The 20,311-nt window shown below is 51.5% G+C and overlaps 1 protein-coding gene across 1 annotated transcript in view; it reads right to left on the bottom strand.

The window, feature by feature from the left end:
• Nucleotides 1–5,258: 5,258 nt before the first annotated feature.
• The window catches only part of USP24 (ubiquitin specific peptidase 24), a 132,763-nt gene continuing 117,710 nt past the window's right edge, over nucleotides 5,259–20,311 (bottom strand). Inside the window, exons 60-68 of the mRNA XM_040627260.1 lie at nucleotides 19,672–19,793; nucleotides 18,659–18,772; nucleotides 16,681–16,746; nucleotides 14,474–14,540; nucleotides 13,222–13,300; nucleotides 11,183–11,258; nucleotides 10,723–10,809; nucleotides 10,260–10,370; nucleotides 5,259–8,051 (exon numbers count right to left, since the gene is read on the bottom strand). Of these exons, the coding sequence (XP_040483194.1) occupies nucleotides 7,989–8,051; nucleotides 10,260–10,370; nucleotides 10,723–10,809; nucleotides 11,183–11,258; nucleotides 13,222–13,300; nucleotides 14,474–14,540; nucleotides 16,681–16,746; nucleotides 18,659–18,772; nucleotides 19,672–19,793 (785 nt within the window). The 3' untranslated portion in view covers nucleotides 5,259–7,988. The remainder of the gene's footprint in view (nucleotides 8,052–10,259; nucleotides 10,371–10,722; nucleotides 10,810–11,182; nucleotides 11,259–13,221; nucleotides 13,301–14,473; nucleotides 14,541–16,680; nucleotides 16,747–18,658; nucleotides 18,773–19,671; nucleotides 19,794–20,311) is intronic.

The following is a 20,311-nucleotide window of genomic DNA, read 5'->3' as shown; positions in this document are numbered from 1 at the left end:
GTGAAGGTGACCCCAACACCCCTGCCCCTCACCAGGCGCTGGGCGGGGCTGTACCTGTGAGTCCTTATTTCATCCTCAGGGCCGCCCTGTGAGAAGGCGGGGTCACTCCATTTTACAGATGGGCAAATTGAGACTTGGCGTAGCTGAGTACCACCCTCCAGGGTCTTGTAGCTGGGGGTATGTTTGACTCCCAGGCCCATGGGGGCAGGCCCCAGGGCCCCAGAGAGACATCCAGCTCAGCCCTGAAGTTCTGCCTGGGTGTGGTCTGGGAGAGTTCTACCTCCTGGTTCATCTCCGGGTGGAGAGGAGACAGTGCTTGCCCTCAGAAACGAAAGCTCAGAAAGGTTGAGTGGCTTTCCCATGGTCACACAGCAGGCCAGCGGCAGAGCCGAGAACCCAGGAGTTCTGTCACTCAGGCTAGTGTCTCTCCAACCTTGACTTGTTTCTGGATTTCCCGGCTCTGGCCTCAGACCCTAAACCGATGGAGTCTGATGGTGGCAAGGAGAGCCAGAGGGTCCCCCAGCCTCCAAGTGTCTGAGCCACTCTCCTCTGGCCCAGGCTGCAGCTCCCACTGAGAGGCGGGAGGACCTCGGGCCCCCAGGTGACCCCACCAGTGTGTGGGCCTCGAGGAGGCCAGGGTCCACGCTTTTTACAGCCCTGTGCCGGGCATAGTCAGGAAGCATGGAACCCCGGGCCCTGGGGGAAGGAGGAGCCCGCAGGCCCTGGGCCCCGAGGGCTGGCGTGCGTCTGCCCTGTGCAGATTTTCTGTGTGGCCCTCACGTGTCTGGGGAGAGGTTTGTGGGGAGGTCGCTGCTGGGAGCTTCTGCAGCTGTGGGGATAGCATGTGTGTGTTTGCGTGTAGCTGGGCCGGGTTTGCTTTTGTCCAGATGAGCAGGGTTTGCTGTCGGGGCCCACGGCCCCCCTTGCAGAGAGCACGCCCAACTGTTACATAAAGCAATGCGGTACTCGTGCAGGCCTTGATGAGCCCATTGGGCAAAGCTGCTGGCGGCGGATCAGGGCCGGGAGCCCCACCGGATTCTGGGGACCGAGAAGACCCAGCTGTGACCCGGAGGAGGGGACAAGCGAGCTGAGTGCTGGAGGTGGAGGAGCAGCCGACGACGTGGCCGGCAAGGCAAGGAAGCGCATGGAGAGAGGGCGGGCTCGCCCCCGCCCCCCAAGCCTTCAGCGCAGACGCAGCCAGCAGCTCTGGCCTCTCCTTTCAAAAGCCACAGGCAGCTTCTTCAAAGGAAGCCCTGGGCAGCCTGCTCTTAAGTGCACTCAGCAAAGATGTTTAGAAGCACGAGCGGGGTTCGTGGTCTGGATGACGCATTTCTGGAGGGCGAGGACTGTCTCAGGACTGTCTCAGATAGGTACAGCGCTGTCGAGCGAGGGCTGCGGGGTTCCGGCATCACCCCCCACGCTGTGGCTACGAACCCCACCAGCTCTTCCTTCCTGGAGTGTCCATTTTCGTGGGGGAGAAGGACTGTAAACAAAAATGGAATATAGAGCACTTAAGAGATGCTATGGAGGAAAATGAAGCCGGGACGGGAATGCTGGGTGGGGGGTGCTGAGGCGAGGCCTCACTGAGAAGGTGGAGGGCATCACAGGGAACAGTGTTGCAGCAGTGGGAACAGCCGGGGGAAAGACCCTGACGTGGTGGGAGTGTGCCTGGAGGCTGCCAGGAGCAGACAGGAGGCCCATGGACGGGGAACCGAGTGAATCAGGGGGACCAGAGAGGGGACAGGGCCAGGGCAGGCGGGGCCTGAGGGCCACAGTCGGGACTTTGGATTTTACCTGAGTGAGCTGGGAGCCCCGCAGGGTTCTGAGTCCAGGGGTGGGGTGGGGTGGGCTGTGCTCAGGGAATGGGCTGTCCGACCTGGGTGTGGACAGGTTCATTTTGGCCGCAGGGAAGACTCCAGGGGGCGGGACAGAAGCAGGGAGAGTGTAGATGAGTGGACATCCACTGCGACTGTCCCAACTGAGGGGTGGGGCACTCTGCCCAGGTGGGAGTGTGGCACGTACCGGAACCAGAAGGAGGGGCCTGCAGACCCGGGGTGGGGGGGAGCTGGCTGTGGGCGGGAGGGCTGGGGTGGTTGCAAGGGTTGTGCTCAGCTCCGGGCGGATGGCGCTGCCGCTGTCTGGCCTGGGGAGGCCTGGAGGGGGCACAGGGTTGGGGTGCAGAAGATGGGCATCGCCTGTGTCCTGTGGCCTGGCTCCTTGGGTGCTGGTGCCGGACACCTGCTTGCTTTTGTCCCTGGGTCCCTGCAGATCAGCACGGCCTGCGAGAAGGGCTGGATGCTGACAGGCTGTGCCCCCCACCCCCTGCCCCCAGGGCCTCCCACACACTGGGGATCTCTGTGGTGGACAACGTGGTGTGGTGAGGAGCCGGGCATTGGTGCAGGAGGCAGGGCCAGTGAGGAGGCTGTGGGGGGCCGTCACCATCTGCTGTCAGAGCCAGCCCTCAGGGGAGCAGGCTCCCCAGGGGTCCCAGTGACTGGCCTGCCCAGGACTGTACGTGTGGAAGGGGTCAGGGCCTGGAGCTGTGGTCCCAGGCCTTGGGGGAGCTTTGTGAGAGTTTCTCCTTCCCCCTTCCTCTGCCCTCCTTAGCCTGGGGTCCAGGGGACAGGGGACACCTCTATCTTCATGGAGCTGTGGTGCTGGCATGGGGTGTGTGGGCTCCCTGCCCAGAAAAACATGACCACTCAGCCTGGATCGCCTGTCCCCAGAGCTGCGCTGAATGGGAGGCACCCGACATTCCACCGCACACAGGTCAGGCTGTGCTCAGCTCCTGGGCAGAATGACCCAAGGGCTCCCTGAAGGAGGCAGTCATCCTCCCTTGGGTGGGCACTTGAGGGCTGGGAGAGGAAGTGAGTGTGAAACAGGGAGATGGTTCCTCACCTCCTGCCCACTTTGGGGAAGCCCCTTTGGGCTCTCTGGTCAATAGAGGGTCAGTTTTCCATACTTTGGGGTGCAGGCTGGCTAGGCACTGACAGGGGTGATGCTTGTCCAGGTCTGGCCAGTGGTTCCAAATGGCCAAGGTGCTTCTCCACCCACATTCCCACAGGGTTTCAGAGCAGCCCCGGGACAAAGGCAAGGTCTATTCTACCGATTGGATAGATGAGGCCATTGAGGCCAGAACGAACCCATGTTCGCTGCCAGGGGATTCCAGTCCCCGCTCCTTCTGTGGAGGGACCTCCATCAGTTTGGTGATCTCGCGGGCTCTCCCAGTCCTGCTGTTAGGACTCACCTGGAAGACAGCTTTAGCCGACGACATTCCTAGCTCTTGTACCCACTCCTGCTCCTGAGCCACCGGCGACAGTGAGAGCGAGCCAGGTGGAGGCGGGGACTGTCCCAGGTGCTTGAGGGGCCAGCCTTTGCTTCTCCCAGCAGCCCTCTTCGTGCTCAGGTGCAGGCCTGGCTGTACGCCCAGCGCGGCCTACAGGAGGCATCCCCCAGGGCCGACTTTGCAGTGTGCAGTGGGGGCCGCAGGGCCCGCACCCCATCTCACCCAGCCCTCGCACCTACCCTGCTCAGGACACACCGCCATCCACACTTCGGGGAGGAAGAAACTGGGAACAGGAGAGGGGGTGCCTGCCAAGCTTGCACGGCCAGAAGGGAGGTGGGGCCTGCACGTAACCCAGACTTGGCTGTAAAGCCAAGCCCCTTCTTGCTGCATAGGTGGGGACCCCCATCTTTGTAGGTAAACTTCTGAGGCTCAGAAGGGGCACACAGGCCTGAGGCAGCACTGTGAGCCAGGACGGGGCACTGGGTGAATGGCACTGGCAGGTTGCCTGTGATGGGGTGGGGGGGTGGGGGTGGCTCTGAGGGCTGGAGAGAGGGGGCAACTCTCCCTCCTTGAGCTCTCCCCCCTCCCAAGCAAACAAAAACAGCATTTATCTATTTGGTCTGTTTGTAAACAGCTCTCTACTGCGTTTTTATAGCAAGCAGCTGCTTTTCTAGACTTCTGTTTTGCTTTCGTAACCTAAAGATATTTGTTCTGGGTTTTTTTACATTTTTATTATATGGTGACTTTTAAAATAAAAACAACTTTGTCATGACTCTTGCCTTTGTCTAGAATGATGCCTTGTTGGTACCGGGCACCTGATGGAAATCTGTGGAAAGGTTGAGTCAATCAGGTACTTGACGAGCACTTATGCCTGTCTTAGGGTAAAATCTGTCTTCCCTGAGCCCCTAGGCGGTTGGGGCCCCCTCTGTGGTAACAGTGCCCCTGTGGCATTCCTGATGCTCTCTCCCCCACGTCCACTGCCAAGTTCTGGTTCCCTTTTTCATTCTCTTCTCCCCATGGCACAGAGTCAGTATTTATGGAATAAGATATATAAATGCCCAGTGCTTCTGTAATGAGCCAGTACTATATCCACAATCACTTTTCATGATTGGAAATTATGAACAGTCTCAGTCCAGTTTGCAAAGTCTAATTATCCCGTTCAATATGGGACCTCCCGGCCTCTCTGAGGTTGGCGAGCGTAGCTGTCTGAAGCAAGGCCTACCTCTAAGCAATCCATATCATAAATAAGGGAATCTGCCAGCAAAGCAAAATCCTCCCAAATCGTATTTTCTGACAATTCAGCATCATGGGAAGTGTTCACAAACTACCTGATGCTAAGAGCCTGAATGCCAGAACTGTGTCTCGTCTCATGTCACGGGCACCTGGGCTGGCTATGTGGTACTGCACATCCTCTCCTTTCCCCAAGGGGGCGCAGAATCAGGTGTCAGTTCATTAGCTAGCCGTACCCCAACCGCTCCAGGATTGAGAGAAGCGAATGACGTGGGTCTTGCCTATGTTGGCAGGTGGTCACCGCGAGTGGGAGAGGAATGGATGTGGGCCACAGCAGAGGAAGGTCTGGGGCAGCAAACGTGGAGTCACGTGTGCACACACCGGACATCAGGAGTGAGACTGAGACCTATGGTCTCACAAGAAGCCCAGCTTGACCAGGGACGTGATTTATACTGGGCCCACTTGGGAGACCTAAGAGCTATGCAGATGTTTGTAGGCCATCAGCCTGAGTTTGGTATCCTTATCCAAGCTTGGCAAACGAATCCTAAAATGGTCAGCCTATCCAGAGGAAAGAACTGCAAAAGGCTTAGAGGACCCATCACCCCCATCATTAAAGAGGGGCCCAATTCACATCATCAGCGCAAAGTTCCGAAAGCGACCCCAGAGCCGTCTCGCACCAGGCCACGGGCCCAGGGCGCCCCTCCCCGCACCGAGCAGAAGAAGGTTGGCGGGACTCCAACTCTACATTTTTGAAAAATTTATTTTATACCCTTAGAAGCTAAGAACTCTGCCACTCATGAACCAAATTTAGGATTAAGATTCTCCCCTAGTTTATCTACTTCCTTTTGAAATTTTATAAACAAGATTTTGTACACAAGAGGTAGCAGAGGAAAATTCCAGTCTGCTTGTTCCAAGCTCAAAAGGTAACTGCACACATCTCAATGTTAGCAGGGAGGGTGGGGCAAGACAGGGGAAGTCCGAGGACACGATGCTCTGGGTCCTACCATTTCTTCTAGTTGCCAGTGACCGTGGGAGTACTCCAGGAGAAGTCATGGGCAAGATACCCGCCGGGCTGCTCGTTCGTTTTCCTTCCCAGACGCCTCCGAGGGGCAGGCGTGGCACCCCCAGGTGGGCCTCGCGAAGGGAGCGTCTCGAGAACACACAGCATTGAGTTAGTTGTGCAATTCCTACTCGATGTGCAGACCATTTTGAAAGATTTATAAAAACATCTTCGTCCAAAAAATTGGCAGTAAAAATGACAACTCTTCCAAGGTAAGCCTGTCATAATTGTCACTTTGTTGTACATTTAAAAAAAAGTCCTCAGCAGGTTTGCTGCAGACTGCAGCCGCTGGAACCCGAGTGGTTCCTGGCAGAGAGGAAGGGATGGTCACTGCAGCAACAACACGAACAAACTTAACCAGAGCGTATGACACACAACAGTGACGGTGATCCTGACGGAGCCTTACAGTGAGGACAGCAGCTGCTGGGGGTGGCGGGAGGTGTTGTTTCCATAGGAAATAAGGGACTAGAAGTGGCAATTTCACTCCTGAATTGGGGCTCCTGAGAGTGCGGCTGCCGGCGATGATAACCCAACACAGATCATCACTGGCATTTCAAGGTCATGTCCTACACAATCGTTCTGTGAGGACGGGGGTGGAAAGAAGGCTGGCGGGGGGGGGGGGTAGGGAAAACAGCAGGACATGGGAATATTTATGAACTCAAAATCAATTTTAAAACATCACATTTGAAATTCCAAGAACAGCAGAACCATGTAAAATTTACCAACTCCGTCTGACCAATTCTCTGAGGGCGCAGTTCTGTTCTTAAACGGGGCCCCGTCTGCACGGTGTCCTTGACAATGGCCATCACTAGGCTGTGGGGGCTGTCGACACACATGCAAACTGTGGTCCGGCTGCCCAGTTACTTCAACGTTCGGTAAGCAAAGGGGCTGGGGGGGCTGGAGCGCACAGCGGTGCAAGCTGTCCTGTCGTGTGTCCACACAATGCGAGAGCCACCAAAAAGGCACTTTGGGGCTGGCCACGCCTCTCTGCCTTGGCAAATCTAACCGACAGGGGCAACCTGGCACTTCCTAAGCTTCCCTAGTTCCTTGCACGGGGAGTTGGAAACAAGGCAGAATACGTAACCGAAGGCAAAAGAGGGCGGAAAATGGGTGTAAAACTCAAAATACAAAATGTACAAAATATATGAACTACGCTGGCACGTCCCCTTCTCCCCTCTGGAGAAAGGGAAGCTGGTACCCTAATCTGAAATGAGTGGATGGCGCTATACTTGGGAAATATCAACAAAACGGACAGTTGTTCAATTACTTTCTGGTTATTTCTGGGAAAACAAATCTCGTCTCTTATCCTTTCAGCGTTCATTAGTCATGTCGAAGAGAAGCAAGGCTCAAGTTCCTTCCCCGCATTAAAATTACTACACCTCGCAGAGCAGTGCTTCTCCATTCAAATATTTAACTTCGTATACAACCACTACCAAGGGCTTTAGTAATTATATTTTAAGCAAAAGCCAATGATTGCAGATCACGATTTAAGACTACAGTTTATTCAATATGTCTCCAAGCATTAAAAAGATGATTTTATGAAGTCAAACTCAATAAAATTATAATTTAAAGTGCTTTTTATTTTGCTGTTTTCAAAATTTAGAGAAAAATGCCGTTAACTTCTTTAGTGACTGATGTCAAAGAATGCACCTCGTACCTCTGGAGGACACTTGTTCTTATTGCTCTTTTCAGCCTCACTTGTGTCAGAAAAATACCTTAAAGAGCATAATAAATTTCCCAATTTTTGATCCTGGTGACATTTCATCAAGACCCAACTTTATGCCCAGGGCTCTCATCCTGACCCGTCTGAAATTCTATACAAATAGGGAGACATATTAAATACAAAGGTCTGTGTAAACGGAGTTCTTTTAACTACTATTTTACAATGAAAAGGAATTTTATCACTTATCTTTACATCATTTTAAATTGGATATTCCTATTCAATGTTACTGCAAGATTAAAAATTTGCCCCCACATATCTAAAGGCAGCTTGCTTTTTTTTTTTTTTTTTTTTTTTAAATATAAAAACCAAAGGAATTTCTTTTGTAGCATCATAGAGAAAGCAACGGCTTTACCCCATTCACTCCTATATGTTCGTGTAACAAAAAAGTCTGCCACCGGCTGTATTTCCTAGACTCTCCACAGAAATGTGAATCCCCGAGTGGACTGTGCCCTGGGACGGCTGATCCAGAGGCAGGAGTTCTCCCACTGCCAAACAGCTCCTGAACCTTCTCCAGGGGCCGAGTGCCTTCCTTAAAAACACACACTCCTCTGGGATCACAGCAGGCTCCCCTAGTCCAAGCTTCGGGCTCTTCTAAAGGGCTCAAGGGTGAGAATCTGATTTCAAAACAGCACTGAGCACCCGGGAACTGAGCTGTGACTCCTCACTGCGCGCTGGGCATGCCTGTTTCTCTAGGGATCCACGTCGTCAAGGTCACTTCTCAACTCGCCAATCATCATGGGGGACTCTGAACCCTTGGAGAAAGAGAAGGAAGTTCAATTCATGCACGGCGAAGCTAGAGAGAGGTTTCTCTACGCCCACTGACCTGTGTTCGGTAAACGAGCGCGTGTAACAACTGAGTCTATGGAAGGATACTAAAACAGAACTGTAACACCTTGTATTTGACAGTTGCTGATTATGCAAACTCTCATTCCCATGTTCCCCCGTAGTCACCGCAGGCACCCAGCCGCCTGCCTCAGGTCACCAGGCGACTAGGCCAACAGTGCGGGCAGCGCTCGTGAGAACTTGGGTGGGGGGGTGGGCATCGAGATGGAGCCGCTCTGGGCTGGGCACTGTGCCGCACTGCCAGAGACGGCTCTGGGCCACTCCTGAATTCTGCCTGTTACCAGCTGCATGGGCTTTGGTTTACATGCTAACAAAGGTCTGAATGCCTGCCGTGTGTCCTGGGTCTGATCTAGCTGGCGATGGGGGTGGGGAAGGAGCAGGGAGTCTCTGCAAAGTAACATGTAAAGCCGAGTGGGAGACAGACAGGGGGGAAGGGGAGGCCCGAGGTGGAAGGAAAAAAGGGTATTTGATAAACTACGACAAGGCCACTGGTATCCAGAACTCAGAAAATGAAGGGGGCAGAGGTAGGGAGGGGCCACAGTCAAGCAGAACTATGCTGAAGATTCTGGCCTTTACCTTGAGAGCCACGGTGAGCCATTGAAGGTTTAAGCAGACGAAGTAGAGGGAAGCAAGAGCGAGGCAGGGGGTTCTCACGAAGCCCCAGAACACTAAGGTGCTTAGGACAATGCAACAGATGCACTGGAGAGGTTTCAACAGTCAACCTGGCAGGATCGGTGAACGGACTGCAGCGAGTGAGGAGTGCCCAGGGAGACACCTGCGTGTCTGGGGCACAGGGTGCTGTTCATGATAAGGGCACGGAGGGAGGCCAGCTCCGGTGGGGGCGGGTGTCAGGTGGCTTTGAGGAAGGGAGCTGGATGGTCCTGTCTGGCACCCATAAGAATCAAGGCAGTGGAGATGGAGAAAGGTTGGGGGAAAACTGGGAGAGCGAGGTGCCATGGAAGCCCTGGGAGAAAGTGTTTCCAGAAGGGAGGAGTGGCCAGCAGGGTGAGATGCTGCTGAGTGCTCTACTACAATGAGGACTGAGATGTGTAGGCTACTTGTCACCCTGACCACGGGGCAGGGAGTCAGCCTGGAAGAGGTCTAAGGAAGAGCGAGAGAGAAAAAACTGCAAGTCTGGACAATTCTTTGGAGAAGTCTGGCTGTGGAGAAGGGGAAAGAAGGCAGGAGATAAGAGGGAGGAATTTTTTTTAAAGGATAAGAGAGAATGGAGCGTGTTGAAACACTGCAGGAGGGGATGTGCAGAGAGGGAGGGCGTCAGGATGTGTCTATGTACACACGCGTGTGCGCGCACACTCGCACGGACTGAGAGTCTGGCAGCCAGTCCTGCAGCCATTGCGTTCTCTGCACATAAAGTAGGTGAGGAGCTGAGCTGCTGAGCTCCACCCCGGGGGAAACTGCATCACGGTGCTGAGCCTCCGCGTCCCTTCTGGAAAGTCAGGGTAACAGGGACCTCACAGGGTGGTTGTGAGGATCTCAAAGGTTAAAAAAAATGGCACAGATGACATCAACAAGACTCACTTAACGAAGCCCCTGTGCCTAGCACTGCGGTAGGACTCGAGAGGAGACCGCCCTAACGGCACCCCCGCTCCGGGTGCGCCGGCCGCATCAGTGAGTGCTGCACACAGACTTCATTCCTTCGTCTACCAGCCTGAGCAGGACCAAAATTGTTCTTTTTTTTTTTTTTTAAATAAGCTTAAAGGCATTCTTTGACTCCCCCGACAAGTGGGTATTTCAATGGCCCTTCAGGGGTCTGTGTTTCCAACAAGGCTAGCGAAAGCCAAAGGTGGAGGGGGTGATTTGTGGCAACCCGGCAGAATGAAGAGAGCCTGCTGGGAGGAAGGCCTCCATGGCCTGGCTTTACCAGGCCGACCTCCGAGGGGATGGTGCTGCCGGCCAGAGACTGAGGTCAGAGCCTCGTAGTGACTTTACTCGGCAGCACTGTTCCACTTTGGAAGCGCAGTGCTGGTGAGCCCCGGACAGCGATCACTAAGGCGCGGAGCCAGTGGCTCCTTTCTTCTTTGATTACGGAAACTCTTTTTGGAAAATTTCAGAGCAGGCGGTGCCCTTTCCCACGAGGACGTGGGCCACAGCCGTACCTGTTGTAAATGCCTCTCTCCGTTCTCGTTGGCGGGACTGCTCTCCGACCCGTTACTGCTTCCGGATTGCTCTTTCTCATTCAGCAAAGCTGTGGCATAGGCTAATGTGTCCTGTGAGAGATTGAAACCCAAGAGGAAAAGTCAGGGGGTGTGCGGTGGCAGCAGTGCCGCCAAAGGAGACACCCCTTCACTTGATCTCTGGAGGCGGCGGGAGCCTCCTCGTGGTGCCTCCCGGCAGCCACCCGCACACTCCTCAACCTCTGTGACCCACACTGCTTTGCTTCTGGCACATAATCTGCCAACTGCCCAACAACAGGCTCTCTCTTCACAGAAACCCGCCTCTTCTGCCCCTCCTCATTTTTAACGTACACCTCTCGTCTCTGAGGCCATGGCTTCTGAGAAACGCATGGAAAATCCTACCTGTGGGATTTCAGGCCACGGAGAACCAAAAGAGAAGCCTCACCTGAGCTGAAATTGTTCGCTGAAAGGTTTTTCCAGTTGATGTTTCGTTAGAGACATTACTCTGTGGTGTCCAATAATGTTCTGACATCTGAGATGGAAGGTCAAAAACACCATCAGAGACGACAAACAAGCCCACGTGAGTCCACAATTACTACCATTAGATATGTGAATAGCAAAAGCACCGAACACGGCACACAGATCTCCTATCACACCGGGAGGTTTTACGTCCACTCTCGAGAGTTCAGTGAACCACTGTGTCTCATATAATCACCCCTGCTCTCTCACCTGTAAAGCTGAGATACAGTATTAAGAAATGAACTTCATGCGCAGAGATAGGTATCAACTGTACCGAAAAAAAACGTGAAGTCTGAAAATAACTCTGAGGCCAGTCTCCAAGGGAAGAGCTTGTCCCTGACAGGATGTGCTGTTACGGATTCCAGCAAAGCTCAAACTGCAGTTACCTTCTTCTGCAGCCACTGCACGGCCCAGCTCCAGTGGTGGGAATTCTCCTTGAAGTAGTCCTTAGCAGCCGGACACCTGGCGGGGGGGGCGGGGGGCATATCAGCCAAATGCTTTCCTTGCACACAGACTTGTTTCATCTCTACTGCCTTTTGATTTTGCTACACAAATGCGACTTTCACTGAAGTTCAGTTGTCCTTATATTAAGTTTTTACTTGTTTTGGTTTGGATACATTCCCATGTGTAAATTTTGAAAGGCAGAAAAAGACAAATACGTAGTGAAAAGTCTCTTATCTAGGATGACCTCATCCACTCAGGTCTATCACAATTCAAAAATGGAAACTAAAAAATAAAACCAAAACCCCCCACAACACATCGTCCATTTAATAAATGATTCCTGACAGAACCAAACTGACCTCTACATTTTTGTAATTGGAATAAGAATATTAGGGGAAAAACAATTTTAAAGTGTGGTCCTGGAGCCCTCTCTCTGTGCACGTACTTGCCCGCTTAGATAGCCGTCCTTCATATTCAGAGACAGTACTGACAGCGACACTGTGTGCACAGAATGGAGGGACGGAGGACACGGAAATGGCTCTAAAGACACGGATGTCTGCTGGGATCAGACATACCGTGCGGCCCCATCACGATTTGGAAATGCCACTTAGGCAAGTACTTCTGCTGTCACGCTGCCAATACCAAGCCTAGTAGTTAACACACCCACCACTGTGGCAGGATGGTCTCCATCCGTGTCCACAACGCTACGTCCTGGAAAATGCACGTGCACGCACTACTTGGACGAGGCTCTCAATTCATCTGTTGAGGACACTCACGTGCAGCAGCTTAGGCTCATCAGATTTCTTATTTTGGCACAAACCCAAGGAGGGCAATCCCCACGCTTAAGAATGAGTAAAATATGGGGCAACATCAGTTAAGCTAGAAGGCTGGGTGGGGACTCGGGCGCCGTGCGGCCGCTCCCGGCCCGCGTACTACACCGGGGGCTTGAGGCAGCAAGCCACTAAGGCTCCTTCTCACACCGAGAACCTCTGCTTTCCAAGTGGCTGTCGACTACTAAACGGACTAACAAAACGTGGTAGAGCCGCACAGGGGGACGGTATTCAGCCTTAAGGAAGGAGGTTCCGGCACAGGCCAGAACACGGATGAACCCGGAGTGCGTCAGGCTAAGTGCAATCGGCCAGGTACAGAAGGACCCATCCTGCACGATTCCACTTACAGGAGGCACCTGGAGTCGTCAAATTCATAGACAGTAAAAGGGTGGCCGCTGGGGGGAGAGGGGACGGGAGTGCGGGGTTAGTGCTGAGTGGGGACAGAGTTTCGGTCTGGGAAGATGAAGTTCTGGAGATGGGAAGATATGATGACCGCACAATAATGGGAAGGTACTTAACGCCACTGATCCGGACGCCTAAAGATGGTTAAAACGACAAATCCGATGTTGTGTAGATTCTGCCACAATTAAATAAAGAAAGAACCCCTGCCCTGAAGGCCATCAGCCTGTGCTCCGGTCCGAGCTCGGGCTGCAGGCATGGCACTCGCGCCACCCGTGCTGTCGGACTGACCGAGTCTGACCTCACAGACTAAATGAGAGGAAGGCAACGTATTCAGCACAAGCCTGAGCTCATGAGTCTAAGCAGCTGTAACGCGAGTCCGTCTCTTGAGAGACTGTTTCGAAAGTGGGGACCTAGAACATGACAGAGTTGGTAGTGAAGCGACAGTACTGAAAGCTATCTCAAGTGAAAGTTCATGAACGCTTCTTGCTTTGAAGGTCCCCGAATCTGCCGATTCCTGCCTTTCCTGCACAAAGCCTGCTGGTTTAGCCTTTTTCTTGGATTCCGTAAGACTTGCTGCTCTTCTGACGCCCCCTTCACCGCTCTTCGAGATCACGTGACTAGGTCCTGAACCACCCAAGTAAGCACTGAGTCGGGCTCTCTAGGAACTAAGCCAAGGAGATGTTTTTTCCCGGTCAGATCTGACTTGTAACTAAAGACACCATGTCCCGCCTGCATTTGGAGTCAGTACTTACTTCTGAGCAAGCGTGACGAGAAATTTGACACACTGGTAGCAGCGGCTGCTGTCCACATGGTTGCTGTGATGCATCAGCGCTGGGTGAAGAGAAGAGGGAATGTGACAAGAAAGCACGACACGGAAAGTGGGTCCCACTAACGCCACTCTCTTCTCCTGAACGTTCACAACCACCTGGTTGGAGTAGCAGAGAGGGCGCTTAGCTAAAAGCGTGGCGGTGCGGGCTCAGTAGGATCCCCCCAGTTCCAATGGGCAGGGACACTGCTTTCAGTGGTATTCCAGAAACACGTGTGGCGTGGGAGTTTGGCTTTCAGAAGAACCGAAAGGAACTCCAACCCCCACAGCTATTATTCACTCAGAAACCTCCAAACTCTTCCCTGCTCCCGACAGAAGAGCGGTTACAACACTTGAAGTCTGATAAATGGAAATTTATGATATTAGTTCAGTTCAATAAATGCTTCCTGCTCTGTGCTTTGTGGACATAAAAACAAACAATCCTTGGTGTGGGCTCTTGAGGAGTGTGTGGTCTGGAAGTTCCGGAGAAGCCGGGTGCCGCTTGGAGGCCTGCAATGTTGCGACTATACAACTTTTTAGCTCACGTTTCTTTGCTGCAATAAGAGGAGGTCTCCAATCTCTTGCCACAGAGCAACATCTAAAGTGACTCAGATTAACTGGGAATACTGGTGGGGTGGTGGGTGTTGGGAGAGGACGATTTCTAATCGCACTTTTCACTTTTTCTAAGAAACAGCTCATTAAAGCCACTTTAGCCTTCTGAAAAAAAAAGCTGCAAAAAGCTTTTGTGAGTAGAGAAATTTGGATACGTTCATACCACAGGTAAAAAAATAAAAACAATCCTATTTCATGAGCTTGACAACATCCTGACCTGAGGTTTTAGTTCTCCCCTCCCCAATGGCCGCAGAGTGGACTGAAAGATTTCTGGCACCAGAAAGGAGCCATTAGCTTGCTGAGAAAAGTCACAGCACCCCTGACTCTTAGCCGGCCCTGGAACAGGACCCCGAGCTGCACCTTGCTGACTCAAGTGGGAGAGTGTCCAGCTGGTAAGACCCTCTGGTTTCACGTCTCCTGACCAGAATGCGGGAGCCCATGGCCCCAGCAGGCCTCTCCCAGGGCCCTCGCTGACCGGCACTGGGGCAGAGCGCCGGGGCAGGGCGGTTGGGGAGGAGGCCGGCCAGGGCAACCAGGCTGGCTGTGTGTTGGCTACAGACATTTCTCGGGAAGGCCAGGCTACTTGCCTAATAATCCATTTTCTGTCTCAAATACAAACTTGACTCGCTCCACTTGTATGGGATCTTCAATGACCTGTGATGGAAGGACACAAGGGCTGGTAAATGAAAGAAGGAACTTGTATGAGGCTATTCAGTGGTGTCTTCTAAAAACGATTCTGTTCGAGAGATTAATTTAGCTCTAACTTAACAAAACCCAATACCAATGAACAACCTGTCACTGGCAGATATCTCAACAGTATCTTAAATTTTATTATTTTATTTTGTTTATTTTAAGTACAATCTACTCCCCAACATGGGACTCAAACTCACGATCCCAAGGTCAAGAGTCACGTGCTCTACTGACTAAACCAGCCAGGTGCTCCTTAAATTTTAAACTAAAGATGAAAAATTATTAAGTAATAGTTGACGATCCATTCATTTCCTATCTCTGTGTTCTTCCCTACTACCTCTATAGTTCTCTATAGGAAGCTACATTGGGCTACAAGGATGTGTATTTCATGGTCCCAAGGATAAGAGGTTTAGGGTCTAAACTGTTTACCAAAACCATGCTGGAGTTTTGCTATGACACAGGCTCTACACGCTGCCAGGAGGTTTACGCCACGCCACGTGGGGCTGGAACTGTGTCCTGCTCATGGCTGGACTCCTAGTGCCTGGCAATGACCCGTGCACAGGGCAGTAAGCTCAGTGTTTTGCTGCTGAGCAGACGAACAATACACGGTCCTATTCCTGATGAGCAACAATCTTCCATATTTTGTAAAAGGACCAGAGAGACAGGCTTTTTATAAATGCCATCCAGGATGTCTGTCCTTGCTCAGAAATGTTTATTAAATGCCCATCCTGTGCCCAGGTCTATGTTAGGTCTCAGGGACCTACAGGGAACCCGGTCTCTCCCTCTGTTTAGAGAGCCCTGGGCCAGGCGCTCATCGGCTCTCACCCAGTCACCGAAGTCTACTGTTTCTCTTTCCCAAACACGTGGAGACCCGTCCCTTGCCGCCTCTGCCCTGTCTCTCCTCGTACGGGCCTTGTTATTTCCCAGTTTACTGCCACACACACCTACGTGGTCTTTTAATTCCAACCTGGCTTCCTTCTTCAGTCAGTCCTTCAAAACAAGTACCAGTGGAACCTTTCTCACCTAAATCAAGTCACGTCACTCTCCTGTTAAGGCCTGCCCATAGTGCCCATCAGGGACGGCAGAGGTTGCCAACTGCAATGTCTACAGAGGCCAGGAGGACAAGAAACGACAAGTGGGCTAGGTATGATGACATGGAGCAGCGAGGACAGAGGGGGACTGGGCAGCACGTGCCTCATCAGAGGGGGGCAAGCTAACTGGGGCAGGCGGGAAATGGGGCCAATTCACCACAGTACCTGGTTTTTCTCAAGATAGGTCAAAAGCCAGAGATTACAAAACACAACAACTTTGGGTCAAATAAAACAGGCACAGAGGCAGAACCTGGCCACCTGTGTGCAACCATGGGCCTACGGGAAAAAGCCCACATACTCTGCACACTAGCAGCCTCTCATGATCTGGTCTGGGCTTTCCCCCCCCCCCCCCAGATCGCATCAGTTCCCCCTTCTCCTGATGAGCAACCACTTACTCGTCATGCCACTTACTTACTTACAATCCCTGCACCCAGCTCTGGTGGCCAGCTGCTTGGCTCAAATCCTGGCTCTGTCACTTTAATTCGAGGGTGGCCTTGGGCAAATCCCTCCACTTTGCTAAACATTTCACTGCTTACAACGGAATTCTCCCCTGCTTTTCATACTTCTGAAACTGGGATGCACCCTACAGTCAATCACATTCCAGTTTCGTGGCTTGTAAACAGTATTTTTAGCAGCACATAGAGTCAATGGTGTCTTAGATTCGAATGAACTGTAGAGTCAGCAATTTACCTCTCAGTGATCACAAGGTTTAAAAGAGAAAATTTCTGGGCGCAGCACGGTCCCCCATGCACAGCAAGGCCATCCACACTCCCTGGCCCTCTGCACTATCCCTCCTGTACTTGTCCAGCTCCCTCCTGGGGGGTCCCCGCGAGGTCGTCTCCTACCACTCGCCCCTCAGCAGTAATGACAAAAACTTGCCTGACTTACAGAGGACTCACCAAGTGCAGGCCAAGTGAGTGCAAAATGATACACGGACACACTTTTCTGTTTGCAAACACGTGCTGACTAGTAAACCTAATTAACACAAGAGGCTCAGAACATCTTTCACTTACCAGTATCTCATGAAGTAGTTGGAACGTATTCTTTAACTCATGGGGTGGAGCTGTTTCTAGTTGGTTCTGAAATATTTTTTAGAAGCATAAAGATTCCAGTGAGTCTTCAGTGGAAAGCACGTCAGAGTGGCCAGCAACATGGCTGGCCTCAAGCTCTACTCCTACTGCTCTCACTTGCCCTGGCTGGGCCTCAGTCTGCCCGAAGGCTCAACCTGGGGCTAACGCAGTCTCCACGGACTGGCGCACCACAACACTGTCACACTGGACTACGACACGAGGAAGGAGAGAGGAAGAAAGGCAGAAAGGAAAGGAGAGAATTTTACAGAAACAGAGTTTCTGTTTCATTCATACATATCCTATTCTGTTTCCTAGGATATGTGCTCTGGGGTAAGTGGGCTATGAAGGACGTACGTAAGAAAAGTCAGCTTATGAAATAGAAAACTCTGCCAGGACACCCTGAAGAAGGTGTGAAGGTTTGTAAGAACCACACTGCTGTGCACTTAGCAGCCTCGTGCGTGTGTACTGCGGGACAGGACACGGCGTTACGACACCGCCCTTCTGAGGTGCCAGGGCCGCCACTAAGGAGGCACCCCGAATCTTCACCCTCTGTGAGGTCAAGTCATACTTCCCCCCACTTTACAGACGAGGAAATCGCCTGAGGTCATAGAACTAGTACAGGGTAAGAGGACACACACAATCACCTCTGATACGGGGCTGCACAGAAAGAGCTGAAGGCAAACACATTTTACTAAGAGCCTGAACGCACGGTCCCCCGATCACCTGCTGCCTGTTCACACTACATGTGTTACTATTACAAACCCTGGCGCAGGCCCGAAGGCGTGCCAGAGCCCCTGTGGGCAGGGACTACTATAAACGGTGTACGTTCAGAGAGAGGCCTGGAAGGACACATATCCAGGTGACAGTCCCGATCCCTGGGGTCTGGAGAAGGGCGGACAGGGGACAAAGTTGGTTGGTGGTGGTCCAAGTGGACTTTGGCCTTATTTGTAGGTTTTAATTTTTCACAAAGAAAATGCAGACAGGTATCATCCATGTAATTCAAAGTTAAAGATGAAAACTTAAAACAAAAACAAATACCTAATAAAAATGTGTGCAGGCTTAAAGGTTTTTCTGGTAATCCCTAGAAAGGTAGTGAACAACATGGTTCAGAGCACAGCCCTGGAGCCAGACCACCGACATTCAAATTCCCACTCTGCCACTTACTAGCTGTGTGACACAGGGAGACAGTCACTTACTCTGTGCCTCAGTTTCCTCAACTGTAAAATAGTGACAGTAACAGTATTCACAACACCGTACTACCCGAGAACTGAGTGAGGTAAACATGTGCTATGCCTGGAATGGTGCTCGGTGTAAAACATGTAAAAGTAACCGTAACGCTGTCAGAGCTTCAGGAGGGACTACGTCGCTATTTCAGATGGTAAGAAGAACCTACTTTTGATCTTTAAAACGCTGCCTAGGAAAAGGACCTGAAATCGGAAAATCATTTCACATAATAATGGTCACCACGGTGTATCATTAACTAGAAAATATATTCTAAATAGTTAAAAATTGAGCCGAGTGCAAACGTGCCTCATTAGGAAGGGAAGGCTAGGTAAATTATGGCACACAAGAAGATGACATTTTCTCAGAGGTAACTTAATGATACGGGAAAATACTTATAATGTTAAGTGACAAAAAGACACAGAATCACAAAGACAGTAAAATTCCAATCATGTCAAAATACATGCAGAGAAAATAAAGGGAGACGTAGGAGAATGTTCATGGTGATAATCAATGAGTGGTGAGACTCTGAGTTCTTTTTACTCTGTATTTTTTAAAAAAATGAGCCTATACTATTTTTATGATTAGGAAAAGCAACTGAGGTTATTTAAAGAAACCTACTGCCTGGGGGCAAAGGAATACTTCCTTGGGGTCTCAGTGGCAGGCTCTCAGCTCTCGCCAGGCCTCACAGAGGTCGTACCTTAATGAAATGCAGCATGGTGAAGGAGAAATGCTCGTTACAGAAACAGCAGTACACCACCATCTCGATGAGCGCCAGGAGCGAGCCGGTCAGCTCTCGCAAGGCAAACATTACCTAGTAAGAGAGCGTGAAACGAGGCGGATTTTCTTAGGTCACAGTTAACTGTCGATACGTTGTTTCTGATTTTAATGAAAATGTACTCAGACTTAGGATCTTCAACACTGCCTCAAAACAGGCTTTCTTTAACTGCTACGGGACAAAGTCTGTCTCAACGAAATCTGCAAATGTGCACTTTTCCCGGGAGTCACTTTCATCAGATTTTCAAAGGTAAATGCCCCAAATGTACGGCCCCGGCACTAAATTAAAAGAATCTCGGATGGATCCCCAAAATAAACAATGTTAAGCTAAAAAAACTTGAAAAGGGAGATACACAGCACAGCACTACTGACATGATTAATAAACCAGTGTGCCACAAGGCTCATGGGTTTATACATGCAAATCAAGTTTTGGAAGCGGAACTGGAGGATTATGATCTCAAGAGTCGGTAGCTCTGGGCAGAAGGGGAAGGGACTCAGGCTGCAGACGGGCCGCACAGCGTGGGGGGCAGAGGAGGGCCGTGAGCAGCCCACTCCCATACTCCTGCAGTTTACAGAACACGTGTGCCCCAGGGCTGCGGTACTGCAGCACCAGAGACACACACAAAAGATGGGGAACGAAATCCTCTGATGATAAACGGAGTATCCGTGATTGCTAAAGTGTTGTTCACCTCCTGAGACCTGGAGGGGAAATTAGCCGGGCTGGGCCCAGAGGTCTGATCCCTGCTGCAGACAGGACTAATACAAATTCTCTTCAGCTGCTCATTTCTTTCTGACATATAGACAGGAAGAAAATTTTATTTGAAAGAATCGTTTCTTCTCTTAACATCAGAGTTACAGGTGAAAAATTTTAAGAGAAATTCTTCCTTAAGTAGACAATAACAAGAAGAAAAAGGCTCCAGAAGACCGAGTACATACCTCTAACAGGTAAGGCTTCCCTTCAGACAGGAACAACAAGGCCTCCACTTCCTCATGGAGGGGCAGCAGAGGGCTGGAGGGGGCGACGCTAATGGGTGGCCGTTGTTTAAACATACCAGGAGCTTGAGGAGACCAAAGAAACCAAGGCTGTCTCAGTTGATGTTATTTCATGAGAGAGACGCCTACAAGGTGAAGCGGTTCTCCAGAGATTGACACACGTGACGGCTCGGTACTTACAGCCCATTCCCTCACGGCCTAGTGGGGAAGCCAGGCACGCACACAGGAGAAAGCGCGTACCTACTTGCAGTGTGTGCCTAAGTTGCCGGGTGACAATTTAGATCTCCCAAGACAATCTTTCAAAGAAGTAAAAATATATATCGAATATGACAGAAAATGCCCAAATGCCTCTGAGGAGATGCCGGACAAGACAGCTGTTCTCCAACAACTGCCCGCAAGTACTGGCCACCACCACCTATGCTAAGGAGAACTGACCCACAGGGCGGGGGTGAGTCACCCCATGTGCTAGAAAACAAGAACTCACACTCTGACTTTCTTTCACAAACCTGTCTGCACCCATGAATTAGGCAGGCAGCCTTGTCTTTTCAGGTGTATGAGTCAGAGTGAAGGAAGCATACTGCCT

This window comes from Ursus maritimus, unplaced genomic scaffold (assembly GCF_017311325.1).
Source record: "Ursus maritimus isolate PB19 unplaced genomic scaffold, ASM1731132v1 scaffold_12, whole genome shotgun sequence".
Classification (NCBI taxonomy): Eukaryota; Metazoa; Chordata; class Mammalia; order Carnivora; family Ursidae; genus Ursus; species Ursus maritimus.
Note: the sequence above shows the minus strand (reverse complement) of the source record. Positions and strands in the feature narration are given on the sequence as shown.